Genomic DNA, 16,384 nt, shown 5'->3' with positions numbered 1-16,384 from the left:
CAAAACATACAAATTGTATGGATAAACATACAAGTCTCTTTAATGGGCTGTACTGTAATTTAAAGTGTGTTTGGATCGTTCCGCTGACAAAACATAAAACAAATATATATATATCTTTCAAAGGACATTTAGAAGACAAAAAATTCCAGACAACATGAGTTGTGAAAAATCTACCCCTCACAGCCTCGTTTCTACAGGCAGTCTATAGGCCTATTCTTCAAAATATCTTAATTTGTGTTCCGCAGAACAAAGTTGAGTTTGGGATGATATGAGGGTAAGTAAAAAATATCAGAGAGCTGTCATTTGTGGGTGAATTGTCCCTTTTATGCCTTGAAAATGGCTAGAAAATGTTAATTTACTAAACCACTGTGAACTCTACTGTATTTATCCATTACTAAGATGCAATGAATCCAGTGGCAGCTTTGGGAGAACACTGTACTCACGACACCTGATTCCAAATGAAAGTTGATATGTTTTGAATTCTCATGGCTTCAGTCTGATTGGCTGATCGGGCTCAATCTCTCTGCCAGACACTCTTGTCTCAGACACAGCCAAACACATGGCACTATTTCATTACATATGCAGGAGTAACCAAAGATGTGGCGGCCTTTCTATAATGCATTCTGGCCTTTCAGCAGTAACCATCTCGCACCTGCTGTTACACCCTAGTTTAACCATCAGCTTTCAGCTGTAGAATAGAGAAGGAAACCCAGCACCCTCGCTTGCCACATGGCTTGGATCCTGCGGCAGCAGAGCTGCAATGGCCATTATCTCTTAAGCTGTGGCATGCTTGATCAGTGTCAACTTTTGTCCTTTGAAAGACACATGAGTTTACAGAGCACCGACAAGCAGCTACTTTAACAGATCTGACAAATGTTTGACCTTGTTCACTCAGGAGCATGATGAAGACACAGTGAATGACTGTAAAATCTGTGACCTCTTCGGTATATGACAAGCACATGTTGTTTGTGTGGAGGTTGAGTATGAAGTAGGGGGGGTGGTATGCTTACACCAGCCTTGGTTGGTTTGGTGGTATTAACCAGTTTCAGCTGGTCTAGCTAGTCACCCAGCATGGCCAAGCGACGGTGGGCTTCGGCCCATTCTAGTTCAGAGATGCTTGAATCACACCCGCAATGCTCTCATTCAAAATGTTAACTCAGAAACAGTTCTTATCGCACATCCGTCCTCAGGACACATGGCTTTTTAGATTCGCATTCGAGGAAACTGTGTATCGATTTAAAGTCCTTCATTTCAGTCTGTCTCTGGTTCCCCGCATGTTCATGAAATGTATCGATACGACGCTCGCCCCACTGAAAATGAATGGTGTGTATGTGTTTTGAATTACCTCAATGATTTTTAATTACTAGACAATCAGAGGAACTACTGAGTGAACACAGAGACTTTCTTCTTTGCCATATGGAAACTTTGGTCAAATGTCATCTGAGTGAAAAGGACACTTTTCCCCAGCCCATAAATCTCCTTTTTAGGGGGTCATGCCTGCGCACCACATGAACCATTCTTCTGTGTCTGTTTCAGTTCAAACTGAAAAACATTACCACTGAAGTCATTTAATTTTCATGTGCATTGCAGTAACTCACCACTGTCTGGCTGCTCTAGCACCATGGACAGCGCCAGCCTTCTACCAACAGGCCGTTATGTTGGTTCAAGTTTCAAAAAGAAAGTGCTGACCACACATGCATCCAACACAGATTGGGGCATGGTGTGTAATGGACACCCGAATTTCAACTCCTGGAAACAGGTGCGAAACGGCCATGACATGTCAACTGTCAAGCCCTGTCTTTCTAGCTATGAGAGCTTTTCATTCCAATATTGTGAATCACCACATTCTGATTCATTTTGACAACACAACAGTAGTTGCGTATAAATGTCACGCTGGCCAACGAAATGCAAGTGTGCACTTCCCCCAGTGATTCTTTGATCAGTAAAGTCCAAGTGGACATGGGACAGTTCTGTTAATTGCACCGATTGGCCCAATCAGTACTAGTTTCTGGAGATGGTAGAAATACTGGACGGGCCTCCATGGGAAATACCGCTGAAGAAAGATCTTCTCTCTCAAACACAAGGCACAGTTTGGCATCTCCAGCCAGAGCTGTGAAGTCTACACATGTGGCAGGGAGAAGTGTGAATGGAGCACGCTAAACGTGCCAGAACACGTTTAGCACATGAACACCATTTTACAGGCCAGAACACCATCCACGAGACACATCTACATTAATTTGTTCACTGATTGGTGTCTTTCACATTGCAAAGACCCAGGAAACTGTCCCATATATGAAATTCTCAAATTTCTTCAAGATTGATTAGATTCAGGACTCACTCTGTCAATACTCAAAGTTTATGTGGTGAATATATCTGTGTATCATGCACCTGAAGCTGGCACCACTATAGGCAAACATGATTTAATCATGAAGTCCTTAGAGGAGCAAGATGATTAAATCCACATCGGCCGGCTACAGTCCCGACATGGGACCTAACTTTGGCCCTAAAAGTGCTCGCAGGCCCCCTTTCGAGCCTTTGGACTCTGTTGATTTGCATATGCTCTCCATTACAACTGCACTACAGCTGGCTCTGGCCTCAGTAATATGGGTCGATGACTTACATGCACTATCAATTGACAATTCATGTCTGGAGGTTGGCCCCGGTCTTTCAAATCCACTGTCAAACCCAGAAAAGGCTATATGCCTAAGGTTCTAACCACACCCTTCAGAGCGCAGGTGGTTCACCTTCAAGCCTTCTACTCTCCTCCCTTTAAATCGGATGAGGAACAATCCTTGCATTTGTTATGCCCTGTGTGGGTGCTACATGCATACTTCACGTAGTGCTGCTTGATGGGATTCTGTTCCCCATATGCTTTGGCAAAAGCATAGTGTACTGAGTCGTAAGGGAACGTATCGGTTACATACATAACCGTGGTTCCCTTAGACGAAGGGATCGAGACATTGTGAATGCTGGCTGCACTACAAGTCTCAGAGTTATTTTGAGGTGTGAGCAATGCGCTCCTTTTCCCTCAGTCAGAAAATTCTGAGGAATGGTGTTTGCATGCCTGCTTTTATAGTGAACAACTTTACGCCTAAAAGGGTGGGACTCAAACACCATAGCCAATATTAGAATATTGGCGTTATTGTAGAGAGGTTTCAACTAGGTTGTGTGGAAGGACACTCCCCACATGAAATAGCAATCGTCTCAGGGAACCAAGGTTATGTACATAACCGAGACATTACTCTTAATAAGGGCTTTACCTATTTTTTTCTGAACACTAGAGGTGCTACATCAACAACATATATTATTATTTCATAAACACTGACTTTTCACCCTGTTCCTAAGACAATGCTATTTTATGACTAAACAATTTCATTATACTGCATGACTTGTAAGACCATTTTAACATTTGCATGGCATACCTAAGTATATTTACAAGCTTGTTTGAGTGTGATCAAATTGCGCGGGAGCTCAGCTGAAGAGCGTTGCACTTGTGATGCAAAGGACCAGGGTACAAGTCCTGAAGAGCATGCAAGTCAACACGTGAGCCAAAACTGCGCTTTTGATCTCACATACACTTTTGGTTTTTGGGTAGGAAGTACAGTTTTGTTGATTTAAAACTGAAAAGCATTAACATAAGCATTAACCTTAAAAAAACGCATCTATTTGGGAGAAAATTTAACATGCTTTTAGCGCCACACAGTGGATATTTCACCTCGAAACTGCCGTGATACGTGTCAGGACTTATAAGGACATAAGCAACGTAAAATAATTTAGCAAAAATGTCACCATAGTCCTGTGAAGAACAAAGCCAAACAAGTTCATAAACCTGACTCTGTTAAGGAATGACATAACCCAGCTAGTGTAATGAAATAAATAAACAAATAAATCAATGGCTCATCAGCTTTGCATGAACGCCGTAATCCATCATGAACTTACAGTGAGGTGTCAGCACGCACCGATGTACCGATTCAATTAAGTGCAACCTTGATCTGACATCTCCATATGCTCGACAACAGCGATCTGACATCAGAGCCCATTACACACAAACCTCTTTATACACACTGTGCCCTGGAAGTACTAAAAAAGACCTCTTTACCAGAGGTCATGACCGCTTTGTAGTGCGACCGTCATGATTGTGTTGTCATTGCATAAAAGGTGTCTGAATGAGTCTGGGCCTGCAGATCCACACTGATTTACTTCCAGAATGACTTAGGGATTGCTAATCGATTTGCTGAAACCTACTTGCAACCTTGTTAAAATAGTATTCAGAAGGCTGTAGGTGTAATTTAAGAGAGTGAAGTCTTAAAAGAAATCTTCCCTCTTCAACACTTCGTCTAGGGATTTTCACGAAGGTAGTGTACTAGTGTCTAGTATGTAATGTGAACGAAGAAATGTGTTTTTTTTTTGTCCCCATTAGGTGGGCTTCACAAAAGCTCACAAAACTTTCAATCATGTAATTTTGTCCTGTTTCTTTGATACTTTTGTCTCACATGTTGACTTGCACACTATTCAGGACTCCTTGCATAACAAGTGCTGTGCACTTACAGTCAAGTTACTGCGCAATTTGATCGCACTCACATTCCAGTATAAATAACTATATCGTGATATAGGCCTATAGTGTTACTGTGATATAGAATTACTCATACAGGGATATAAAGATGATTTTGGTCATACCACCGAAATAATTAGATCTTTAAGACAGCAATTTGTGTATCACTTGAAATGTATCACAAAAACAACCCTATAATACAGTAGAACCTGATTGCTTCATTTTAACATTGCTCCTTCTTCTAAACAGGATTCCAGGATGTCTTCATGGAGCTGCTTTATCTATCTCACATTTAATCACACCTTCTTTATAATTCATATCCTTTGATGAATAGCCACCACAAGGTTCCTGGTACAAGCTGACGTCTCAGGTAAGCTGAGTTGCTTTCTGATGTGATGTATCCATGTGATGTATTGTTAGCTCATGTGTACAGGGTGTCAAATGACACTCTCGGCTTGATGGCACTCTTTATGATTCGTTAATGAGACTCAGTCAGAATTTTTGGAACACTTTTATGCTAGTTAAAGCTGCTTAATAATATCTAGGTACAGGAGAAATAGCTGCTTATATCCCTTTTCTTCGCCCAACACCAGGTGCTATTAAATATTCAGCTGAAACTGCAAAGGCGAGCGATTGCTCCTGAACAATAGCTTTACATATTCCCCAGCTGTAGTTCATTGTTATAGGCCTTCAGTGTGAGCAGGAATAACCATTGCCTTATAATTCCCCATAGTATGTACATTTAATAGTGTATTTATAAAGGAATATATAAAAAAAATCATCTTTACGCCATGAGCTGCTTGTGCACTGTAAAAAAATAATTACAAATACGATAAATATGTTAAATGTACGGTAATATATCATCACCTGTGGTACACCATCAGGGTGACACAAGTGACTTTAAAATATTGTGATAAACATAAACTAAACTACATAAAATATAACACAAAACACCCCAATGTACATAACTGATATTAAAAAATAAGCTATTTCAATAAAATATAAGTAAATGTGGTCACTCATGAACTTCTGGGAATTATTGTTTTTTACTGTAAATGTAAAAATAGTTTACCGTAAAAGTTCACGTTTATCTTGTTGAAAATAATTGTAGTTTTACAGTTAATATTACAGTAAAATCATAATTTTTACATCATTAAAAAATATTTTGTATAATATTTTACTGTAAAATTACACATCTTGTCTGGTTAAATAATATAATATATTTTTTTAGGTATTTTAAGATATATGGTTATATACTGTTTATGGTTAACCTGTTTACCAATTAAAGTATTTGTATTTATTTTTACTGTTTTTTTCTAACAAAGTTTTACAGTAAGTTGAGAACATATGAACAGTACACTTCTGTATCACAATGAACTTGCAGCATTGTATTTCCTCATTGGAGTTTTTATGGATAATGGCATCAATTATCTCATTGCAGTTATTTATTTGTTTAAAAGTGTTTATAATATTATGTTTGTATTTATGCAGAAGTAATCGTTCAGATGAAATACACACAGTTATGTTCCATGCTATGAAATGGAAAAGAATACAGTACTGGCTCTAACATTTGTGGATGGTTGCCAGTGTGTTGCTAGGCGGTTGCTAGGTCATTTTGAGCAGTTGCAAAGTGGTTGCTTACTGATCCAATCCAAAAAAGCCCACTCTCAAGTCTCTGTGATGGTCTGGTATGACTCTGCATCCCTCCTTCAATGTAAGTCTATGGAATTTTTTCACCCCTTTTAAGTCAATTAGAAACGTAATAGCACACCTCTCCTCAAGAAGCCGCATGATTTGAGGTTTTAGTTAAGAGCCAAAGTTTAATAGTTATTCTGGTTTGGAGTTTTTTTGAAATCCCTGAGATGAATAACAATAGTAATAACAATAAAAAAGTATGATCTATAGTAATAGTGATGCTTGCCTTAGCAATCACCACAAACTTCTCACTCAATTTGAGTATGTTGGTTTTCCAAAGGTGCACATGTATCAATTCATAAAATAAAAATATTGTAATCAGAAGAGAAATGCTTAAATTTTTTTACAAAATGATCTCTAACATGGCAACATTTCCCAAACTTTTTAAAACCATTTTCCTTGTGTTTTTGTTCATTGAGATTTTATATTTCGAAAATCGAATGGAAAAAAAATGGATCCTATTGTTACAGCATAATGCGTGCCAATGGAACAACACCGTAGAGAGACATGGATACCTCATGGCTAATCTAACACACACAGAAGGGCTCATTAGTAGAGTATCTTCCTGTGTAACTGTTTAAACACTGCTGTCATAAAGAGATGGGAAGCAGAGACTGTTCTAACAGCAGAAACTCGCATGTGTTTTTCTTTAATCCTGTGTGTTTGAAGGGATTGGACAGGCTGAGGGCTAAATTTTACTGAGTAGCTCCAGGCGGGTGTAATGATGCCCACATTATAGAGTCTGCTTGACTGCACACTTCAGCTGAAATCAGCCTTCCTCCCTACCAAATAAGATTCCTGTGATGCTGGAGCAAAGTCGAGAGAGAGACAGAATGAAACAGGAACAAGAAGATGACAGAGAGAGAGAGAGAGAGAGAGAGAATGCGTGTAAAAAAAATAGAGTAGAGCAATTTTCCAGCGACATACTACTCTTGTTTCTTCAGTAGTGAGCTCCCTACTTAGAAAGCATTTTAAGGTATCATAGGCGTGCTCCCAACATGAAAGCTGTTCCAAAAGCCTTCTAAGGCCACGCCCATACTAATTCGTTTTTGGTTTTAAACGTTCATGTTGTAACGTCGTAGTTTACCAAAATATGTGGTACTAAAGAGGATTTTCTAAACTCTTTGTTTTCGGTTGAGGAAAACGCCATTCTTACAGTGTGTGGGTGAGAGGCACAGTAAAAGACCTCCAAAAATATTCATATGAGAATGGCCTAAGACTTAAAAAAAGATGGCTTTAGGAAAATGAAAATTGAGGTTCCCCTTCTGTCACTCACTCGACATTGTGTCGATGTAGTGAGATTAGGGGTCGCACTTGAGAACACCTCAGATCTTTGAGAAAAGACCAATGATCTCCCGTTCAAGATGCTGATGCACAAACACATTTTGGCGTGCGTCCAGCATCAAGATTGGTTCGAGGCATTGGACCTGAAGGATGCGTACTTTCACGTCTCGGTTTTACCTCGACACAGGCCTTTCCTACGGTTTGCTTTCAACGGCCGGCATATCAGTACAAGGTCCTTCCCCTCGGCCTGTCCCTGTCCCCTCGCATCTTCACAAAGGTCACTCTCACCCTGTTAACCTGTTGATACGCATCCCTTTTTTGAGCACAAACCATGAAAATGACATACCTGAACTTAAATGGTTGCATTTACTGGACCCTTTGGAGTATGGACACAGTTGTAGTATCTTTTGAAAGAAGACACGTTGGGCTTTATTTCCCAGGTTTCAGAATTCAATATATGTTGTTATAAGTTATAGAAGCTGAAGTTTATAGTAATGGAAATATTTTGTGCTGAACATGATTTTATGATCTAAAAAAACAATAATAAAAGTGCCAAGACAACCCAGAAATACAATGTTCTTAAAGCCACAAGGATAAAGTCTAAAGATGATCTAACAAAACATGAGGTTCCTGCAAGCTCAGATTGCATAATTTGTTGAAGAACGATGACGAAGGGTAAAAGTTTCAGGCGAGATCTCATGTAAACAATGGAGAATATATCAATATTTCTCAGATTTATCACTTTTATGAACAAAAAGTGCTTTTGGATGTTTTTCAATGAACGCTTGACATGGACAATTGACCCAAGTTGTTGAACTGGATTCATCTGGCGATCGTGTTTTCATAATAAAAGTCCCGTTTTGATAGCGCATGTTTTCATTTGTACTCCTGGCACAAATAACTAAATTGCTGTTTCTGGAGCATTGCTATCGTGAAACAGAGATCGGATATCAATGTTGAACCCTTAGACCTTTGAAAAGATGTATAATCTGTTAACATTAATTACATTTATAGATGTTAAATTATATATTAAACGTAAGCAGTGTGACGTCACCACTGCACGGGGAAATGCGTATCAGCAGGTTACGGGAAGTGGGCGTCCGCATACTCAACTATCTCAACGACTGGCTGATCCTAGCACACTCTCGAGAGTTGTTGTGCGCACACGGGGACCCCTAGTGTCACTAAATCGACACAACGTGAAGTGAGTGACAGAACGCTGTACTAGCCGCTGAAATGGCCAGGACCTGGTCTCAGCTCCTCAGCACAAAACCTGAATGAGAGTGGGCATTCCAGCTCCTTTTATACCCAGGGGATCAAAGATCTGAGGTGTTTTGGGCCCTCAAGAGCGACCCCTAGTGTCACTACATTGACACAACATCTCGTTCACTTCATCGGGGAACGGAGGTCACGACAGTAACTGAGACGTTTTAGACTTAGAGTGGATGTGGCTTAGGCTGCATGCATGTATCGTTTAAAGAGAAGGCACTCTCTGTTCAATTCCGTTGCACTACATCTAGCCATTTTAACACAAGAACATGTCCGTGTTGACGGCCCCTTACAAGGCAGCTTCCTATGTAGGCCATAGGCAGTAAGGTAGCTCACTTGGTTTTGAAACACAGCCTGTCTGTCTATGTCTCTCTGTATTATCTGGACTACCTCCAGTGTTGATTTACATAGACCAGTTGGGTTAGACTCACCATCCTTGCGGTGGTACGTGATCATCACTTTCCGTTCTTCTGATGCCAAGAGAGTCTGTGCCACCTGGGCAATCGCATGTCTCGTGGTTTGCTCCCCATGCAGGAAGTCACACGTACAAGGTTTCTGCATGACGTCAGCTCTCGAGAATCCCGTCATCTCGCAGAATCCATCGTTACAGTAAATAATTGCACAGTTCTGCACCCGGGCATTAGCTATAATAAACTTCCTGTCTGGATAAACAAACAAAGAACAACATTCATTATAGTAGTGGCATTCTATAGGATGTGTGTTTGGTTTGTATGACACTATGCATGCCATAGCTCAGAAGTTATGTTGCTTTGAAGTATCAGCTCTGTCTCTGATGTTTCTTTTAAAATTAATTAGAAGAAAACTGTAGCTACAAATTAGACAATTGAAAAAATACAGTAAGCATATAGCGCTATACAAATTAAAATGAGTAGCATAGATCATTTGGTCTTGATGGAGTTTAGAGTTCCACCACAATGGTGGTGACTGTGGGGATCGAACCAGCAACCTTCTGATTACCAGTTATGTGCTTTAGCCCACTACGCGCCACCACCACTCCAGTATATATATATATATATATATATATATATATATATATATATATATATATATATATATATATATATATATATATATATATATATATATATATATATATATATATATATATATATATATATATAAAAGAAATATAACAGTCTATACTGTGACTTTGGCTAGATAAAACATTTTTGAGAGTCTTATTGTTGCTGTTTACAAGCAAAGTAAATGCTGTGTTGCAGTTTTAGTGAAAAAAAAAAGCAATGCATGCATATATATAGTTCTATTATATTTTGATTATTTAGTATTAGTTTGAATATGTATTTATTTCACATTATTAATTTCCAGTTTTTATTTTCAATATTTAATAAGCATGAAAACTTTATGATATCAAAAACTTACATGCCATACATTTATCTTAATACGTTAAATCATTCGAGAATGTACCACGCATGTATGCCATGTTTAGTTATAGCCTTCATGGTCGCACCATGTGTCTGAATAGCCATTATGGGCAGAGTAGGTTGTCATTCATAAACGCTGCTGTGTGCATAAACAGATGTAAGTGCACTGTAAACATTAGTGATGAAAGCCTCCCGACTTTCATCTGCCATGCCACTGTGTCTCTCTTTCTTTCTCAGCTGATGCTGTCCATTCTCAAAAAGCCTTTGTGTTTTTGTGCATGTCATTTTTTCTCACATATTTGAATTTTTTTCTGTTGCTACAATGATGCTACAAAAACATCCCATACCTATTATTATTATTATTATTATTATTATTATTAAGATCACAATTCGGTTATTTAGACTTTTATGTAATTGTTTCCTTATTGGCAAAGGTGTTAATAACCTTATATAAAACAATAGTCGAGTATAGGCACAAAGCTAGAGAAGGACATAAAAGAAAAGGAAAAACAAATGTTTACTTTCTCTAAATGCTCAAGCCTATCCTACACAAGCATCCTGCATCATCTAAAGCATGCTGGAGAACAAGAAACAAGCATATGTTTCATTTGCGTTACTTACTTTGTCCCTCGAATTTCCGAATTATTATTCCAAGAAACGTATTTTGAGGCGCGACATGACCTCTCCGAACAGGCATGATTAAAACAATCTTCAGCTGTCCGAGAGAGAGAGAGAGAGAGAGAGAGAGAGAGAGAGAGAGAGAGAAATGATTTCGCTGCTTGAACCCCTCAAAGTTAGCACTGCATTTGAACAACAGCCTCTTTGTCCTTTATAAAGCCCGATTTCTCCACTTCCAGTGACCTTTTGTTAACTCAAATACGGTGGCTGTAGTCACTCGCGTGAGAAACCTTGGCTGAACTCCTCGAAACCGACACCGAGAGGAACCGGTGATGAGGACGACTCGGATTAGAATCGGTTGGAGAAGCATCGCTGTCCGCGGATGGGTGTAAAGTCCTGTGGTGGTGCTGAACGCGAATGGAAGACTGTAGATGGGATCCGCCTCTAGGGGCATTTAGCTGAGCTCCGTCACTCCGGGCAGAACTAAAATCACCCCAGAGCAGATTTAGGCACTTCGGCTCTCGTTTCCTCAATGATTGCCTACGTAAAGGGGGCAGAGTTATTGCTCTCATGACACAGCGCACTTGGCCGTTTTTCCATGATTAGTAACTGAATACTCTAAGAAAACATCGCATAGGCAATATGCCTACATTAAATTAAATAAGACAATAGAAGATGCGTTAGTTTATGATACAAAAATAAAACGTGTTAGCTAATATTAGATGCACGGTGCAAATGAATGGGAAATTCAGGGGAGTCACAATTAAGGTTAGAACTACCTCAAAGGAGGTACAAAAAATATGAATGGTTTGTCTCTGTCCTTTTTTTTGCGCATCACGGCGCCGTTTTGCGGTCGTTCGGCATAACGCAGAGCACCGTTTCAGCTTATCGCCGCCCGTTCGGCCAAGTTCGGCCCCGTTTCGCGGCCGGCCCACCTGGAAAAGTCCCGGTTCTCCCAATCGTCCGCCCCTGTGTGAACAGAAATCGCGTTTGCATGGGCTCTTACTCGATAATTGTCGGAAGTAGGACATTCATCAAACTTATTGCATTTAAGGATCGTTGGCTGCTTCTTCATAGGCTATGTTCATTTTAATTTCAACAAATGTATTTAGGCTACTCAAGTAACTAGTGTGACATTATTGTTTTTGTTTAACAATAGAACAGCCTACTTTTAGCAAAAATAAATACAATAAAATAGACAGACAGACGAAATGTGACGGGACGTTTTGGGAAAAGAGCAGCGGGTCCAAACGTCAAGAGGGTTTTGTTGTTGTAGTTGCTGTTTGCATTTCAATGCTATCCGTCCACTTGTTTTTTTTGTTTTTTTTTTTTTTTGTTTTGTTTTTCTCAATGGAGCAGATGGGTTTTCAGCCCTCACTGAAATACTGAGACAGATGTTTCAGTAAGACAAGCTCTCCATTCTGCTCTTTCTCTGTGTCAATCTCTCTTTCTTTCTGAAGCGCTGTTAAAGCCGCATTCAACCCGGGTTTGAGATTAGCTTGAAATCAGTAGGCCATGTATGGATTAATGCAGATGAGAAGCTCATTCAGTAAAGTCGCATCATGCTGACAAGTTTAGGTATGTAGGATTCACAAAATATAGGGCTGTGGTAGTCATTTCTATGGGAATGTTGGGGAAGGCTGTTCTTCAGGACCATTTCAGGACCATGGACAGGTCACTACTGGTACTGCAAAAGATAGTGCAGTTGACACACTGATATGACATTTATACAGTCTTTGAATTATAAGGTTTTTATAAGATTTTATTAAAAAATGTATTATTATTATACAGTATTCTATTTACAAAAAATAGCGGTGTCGTGTTGCTTTAGTAATCTCCTTAGGCAAATGCAATTTCTGTTTGTAAGTCTATTTATGTATTTTTTTGATACAGAATTTTTGAGTTCTTTGAGACTTCTTAAATAAAGCATGTTTAAATCAAGTGTATTTGTTGTCTGCTCTGTGACAGCCTATGTACATGTATAATACTAAAATAAGAATAAGTGACAGTAGCCTTCCTTTATTGTTTTTATTTCTCTCTATAAAACCATCTTTACTGGAAACCACTGCATCAGTGTTGTGTTTCTGTTGGTACATCCTCAGAGGCAAGCACAATTTCAGTTTGTGAGATGTTCCTAATGTTGGCCTAATTTTGCGTAGTCACGCGGATACAAAAATGGAGGGGAGTGGAGACAGTGACACCTAGGATGGGGAGGTGATGCGACCTTGATGTGCGCACATGTTAAGTCTCCTATGTGGTGCAGTTGTACAGAAACGGTTCCACCTCTAAAAAACTAAATTGTGCCCAAGACCAAAAAAATGACCAAAACGGCAACTGTGAGTGGGTTTGCCAATGGAGTGGCCAGGCTTCGGTCCATGGTGGCCACGGCCACCCCTGGCCACCCCCTAGCTCCGCCACTGTAAAACAGTATATAATCAAAGGACATCAGTGTATGTAGTGTAAGTATTGTGAAACAACATATCTACATTGTTGGCAATGGGAAGAAACACACCTGATGTGTCATGTAATGATACCTGGTCAATGCTGTGTTTAAATGTCTAGCTCAACTTTAGATAGAGCGGTCTCTTCAGGTCCAGCAAACAGGTAACAGAGTCACAGCCATGACCCTCGCTTTCCGCCGGACTTTGAGATGCCGCATTTGTGGCCGCATTTGTTGCTTAATAGGCTGGGCCAGCACTGCTAGCCAGGTTTAAATCCCAGTTGCGCTGGCGGGGCACATTGTTACACTGTGTTAGAATGTGGAACAATTAGAGAAACGTGCAATTTATTATTTATTATTATTAGATCAGATATAATTGTTAGAGGGGGATTTTAAGATAACATAATGGTCATGTTACAATGTGTCCCTCATCTGTTACAATTCACATAACATTTCACTTTCCTTTTTCCAGGTAGTATACGCTGCATTCATGAAACAAGTCCTCATATTTGTACCAGACATGTCTAAAATTGATGTAGAAAAGAAAAATACTTTGAACCCGAAGTGCATTTACACAAACTTTAGAAAACCAAAAAGTATTAGTGCTCTCCCCTACTTAATATGGGTTATATTAGGGTTGTGGTTAGGTTTGGAGTTAGTCGCTAGTAATAAACATAAACATTTTCAACAATGGGAAAAATTGTGTCCAGGGGGAATGGCATCCTCGTGGTCAAACGGGGCTCCTTGAAGTTCGGGAAAGTGTCTATGGAATGACCCAAGCTTGAGCGGGGTCCGACGGCCACACACGCTCCCCTCCTGGGCCCGTGGCATGCGGGGCGTCGTCCTTGGCAGTTTGTCTTCCCAATTGTGTTATAGTGAAATGTGATCTGGACATGTTTTCGTGAGATTCACCTATTGGCTGTGAACTTAATAAAGATGCTGTTAGCAATTTTAGCGTTCTGAAGCTTTCACGAGACTGAGCTGTTAAATTAGCCACGCCCCCCCCCCCCCCTCATTACAAAACCACCCCGCCCTCCAACGATAATTTTGAGACCAAAACCAAGTAAAAGAGCAGCACTGTCTGTTCCTGTGGCTTTCAAATTGAACAGTGGCACAATGGCGCCCTCAACTGACAAACATTATGAATCACAGCCTCACTGATCCACTTCAAATGCAACACTATGAGAACGAGCAAAATGACAGGTGAAAAACGTCAATGTCCACCGTCTGTGGACACATTTTTGTTTGCTGTTTACAAAGTCTACAGCTGTCACTGAGCCTGGTGAGATATCTCAGGACACTTATTTCAGGAATATCTTAAGGAAGTCGCTTACAGCACTTTTAAAGCAGGAGGAGTTGATTCCAGTGAAGGAGAAACCTGATCTGGATCATCATGAATGCCAGCACACTGCAGTCACTCTGGAGGTGCTAATGTACATCTCGGACAGTATAGCAATTGCATAAGTATTTCAGAGCCATGATCACTCATGACTATTTCTCTTTTGAGCGCTGAGAGCTTATATCTCTGTTCTGTCTCGTGAGAGCCGTGTGGTATCTAAAGATCTGAGAGGCTGTAATTAATATCTAATGCGAGAATATCAATCTGAGACACTGAATCCGAGAGCACACATTTATTGTGCATGTGTGTGCACGCTCACAAGCCTGTATATGGTTGTACATGCTTGCAGTTATATGCACTTATTATTATTAATTATAAATAATATGCCATCAGTAAAGAAGATAGGCATTTAACTGATGTGACAAGGTTTAAACGAATTGAATTGCATGTTGATGATCTCTCTGTCATCTGCTGGTGTGTGAGGAAAGGTCGGCAGAAGGGTACGTTACTAATCTTGCGTGTGAAATTCAAACAATGCACAGTGTGAGAGAGAACCTGTTATGATCTACTCCCCATCTGGATGGGCACTAACTGCAAAAGAAATTGACCATTTCAAGCACTGCAGGATGTTTGAAGTGGCCCTATTTCAGTGCATACGGTGTATCATCTGTGCCTAGTGCAATCGGAGGCTCTTAAAACAAGGACTGGCGTATGACCACTCAGCTGAAATGTAATCAAATTACTGTCCAGAAATGAGAAAAATTGTGGTATTTATTAAAATTGTGTCAGAAAAATTGCATGCTGTTTAAAAAAAGTGGCTAATAGTGTTCTTGACCTGAAAAGTTAGATGAGAGGGAAAAATAATCTAGTAAGAATTTCTACTATAAAAAGCTGTTTTACAGTAAGTTAGTGTAATTTTTGAAAGTTGTCGCTTTGGTAGAGAACCATGACATTGTGCTCCCCAAACACTTCATGCACTATTCTGAGTGTTTGTGTATCCACAGATATTTGACCCCAAAATTGGCCACGGCACTGTTCTGATAGGGTTGCAAATAAAATGATAATCAATGCAAAATGCAACTAACCATATAATCATATTCATACATAGTTAGGATAGCAAAATAATGAAGCTTATTGAGGAGAAGACAGACCTTCCCATATCATTTGTTGACGTCACATTTTGTAATCAGCACATGTTATGTTAAATGTATATATTGTTGGGTCTATACAGTTTATGGAGATATTAATACATTTTCAGTGGATGATTTTAAGGATATTTTTTATTATCTGTGGTACTGAGTTGGGTGTTCACCTGATCCAAAAGAGTCCAAAAGCATAACCAGTTGAGATCCACTGTTTTTGAGGCTATAGATAGCTTGATTGATCTGTGCAGCTGAAAACAGATACACTAAAACAGAATGGGGACGACTCTAGATTTAGCCTGGGATGCAGAGAGGGAACATATTTACTGTAACCTTCAAAATATTCATGTTTAAACCTTGCAGAATTGTCTATACCGTGAGCACAAAGAAATAATCATGATGATCTGTTATTGGTAACTTAATATATTCTTGTATCCAAAAGTATAACTGTATTTGACTAGCACAAAAGTTAAATATTCCCTTGATGATTTTCTATCCTTTTTGTTATCATGAAAGTTCATTTAGTTTTTTTTAAATCAGCAATTGTGCATTAATCAAATAGTAGTTTTTACATTTTTCTCACGGGCATTTGCTGTCATATCTAGGCACCAGAATATTCAAGACTTTGGGGTGGGCTCTTTT

At 39.5% G+C, this 16,384-nt stretch overlaps 1 protein-coding gene across 1 annotated transcript in view; it reads right to left on the bottom strand.

The window, feature by feature from the left end:
- LOC127659347 (potassium voltage-gated channel subfamily H member 7-like) overlaps positions 1-11,276 on the bottom strand; it is a 97,734-nt gene extending 86,458 nt beyond the window's left edge. The window contains exons 1-2 of the mRNA XM_052149126.1: positions 10,825-11,276; positions 9,232-9,462 (exon numbers count right to left, since the gene is read on the bottom strand). Coding sequence (XP_052005086.1) covers positions 9,232-9,462; positions 10,825-10,900 — 307 coding nt within the window. The 5' untranslated portion in view covers positions 10,901-11,276. The remainder of the gene's footprint in view (positions 1-9,231; positions 9,463-10,824) is intronic.
- Positions 11,277-16,384: the final 5,108 nt, after the last annotated feature.

The sequence above is a fragment of the Xyrauchen texanus genome, chromosome 18 (genome assembly GCF_025860055.1).
Source record: "Xyrauchen texanus isolate HMW12.3.18 chromosome 18, RBS_HiC_50CHRs, whole genome shotgun sequence".
NCBI lineage: Eukaryota > Metazoa > Chordata > Actinopteri > Cypriniformes > Catostomidae > Xyrauchen > Xyrauchen texanus.
Note: the sequence above shows the minus strand (reverse complement) of the source record. Positions and strands in the feature narration are given on the sequence as shown.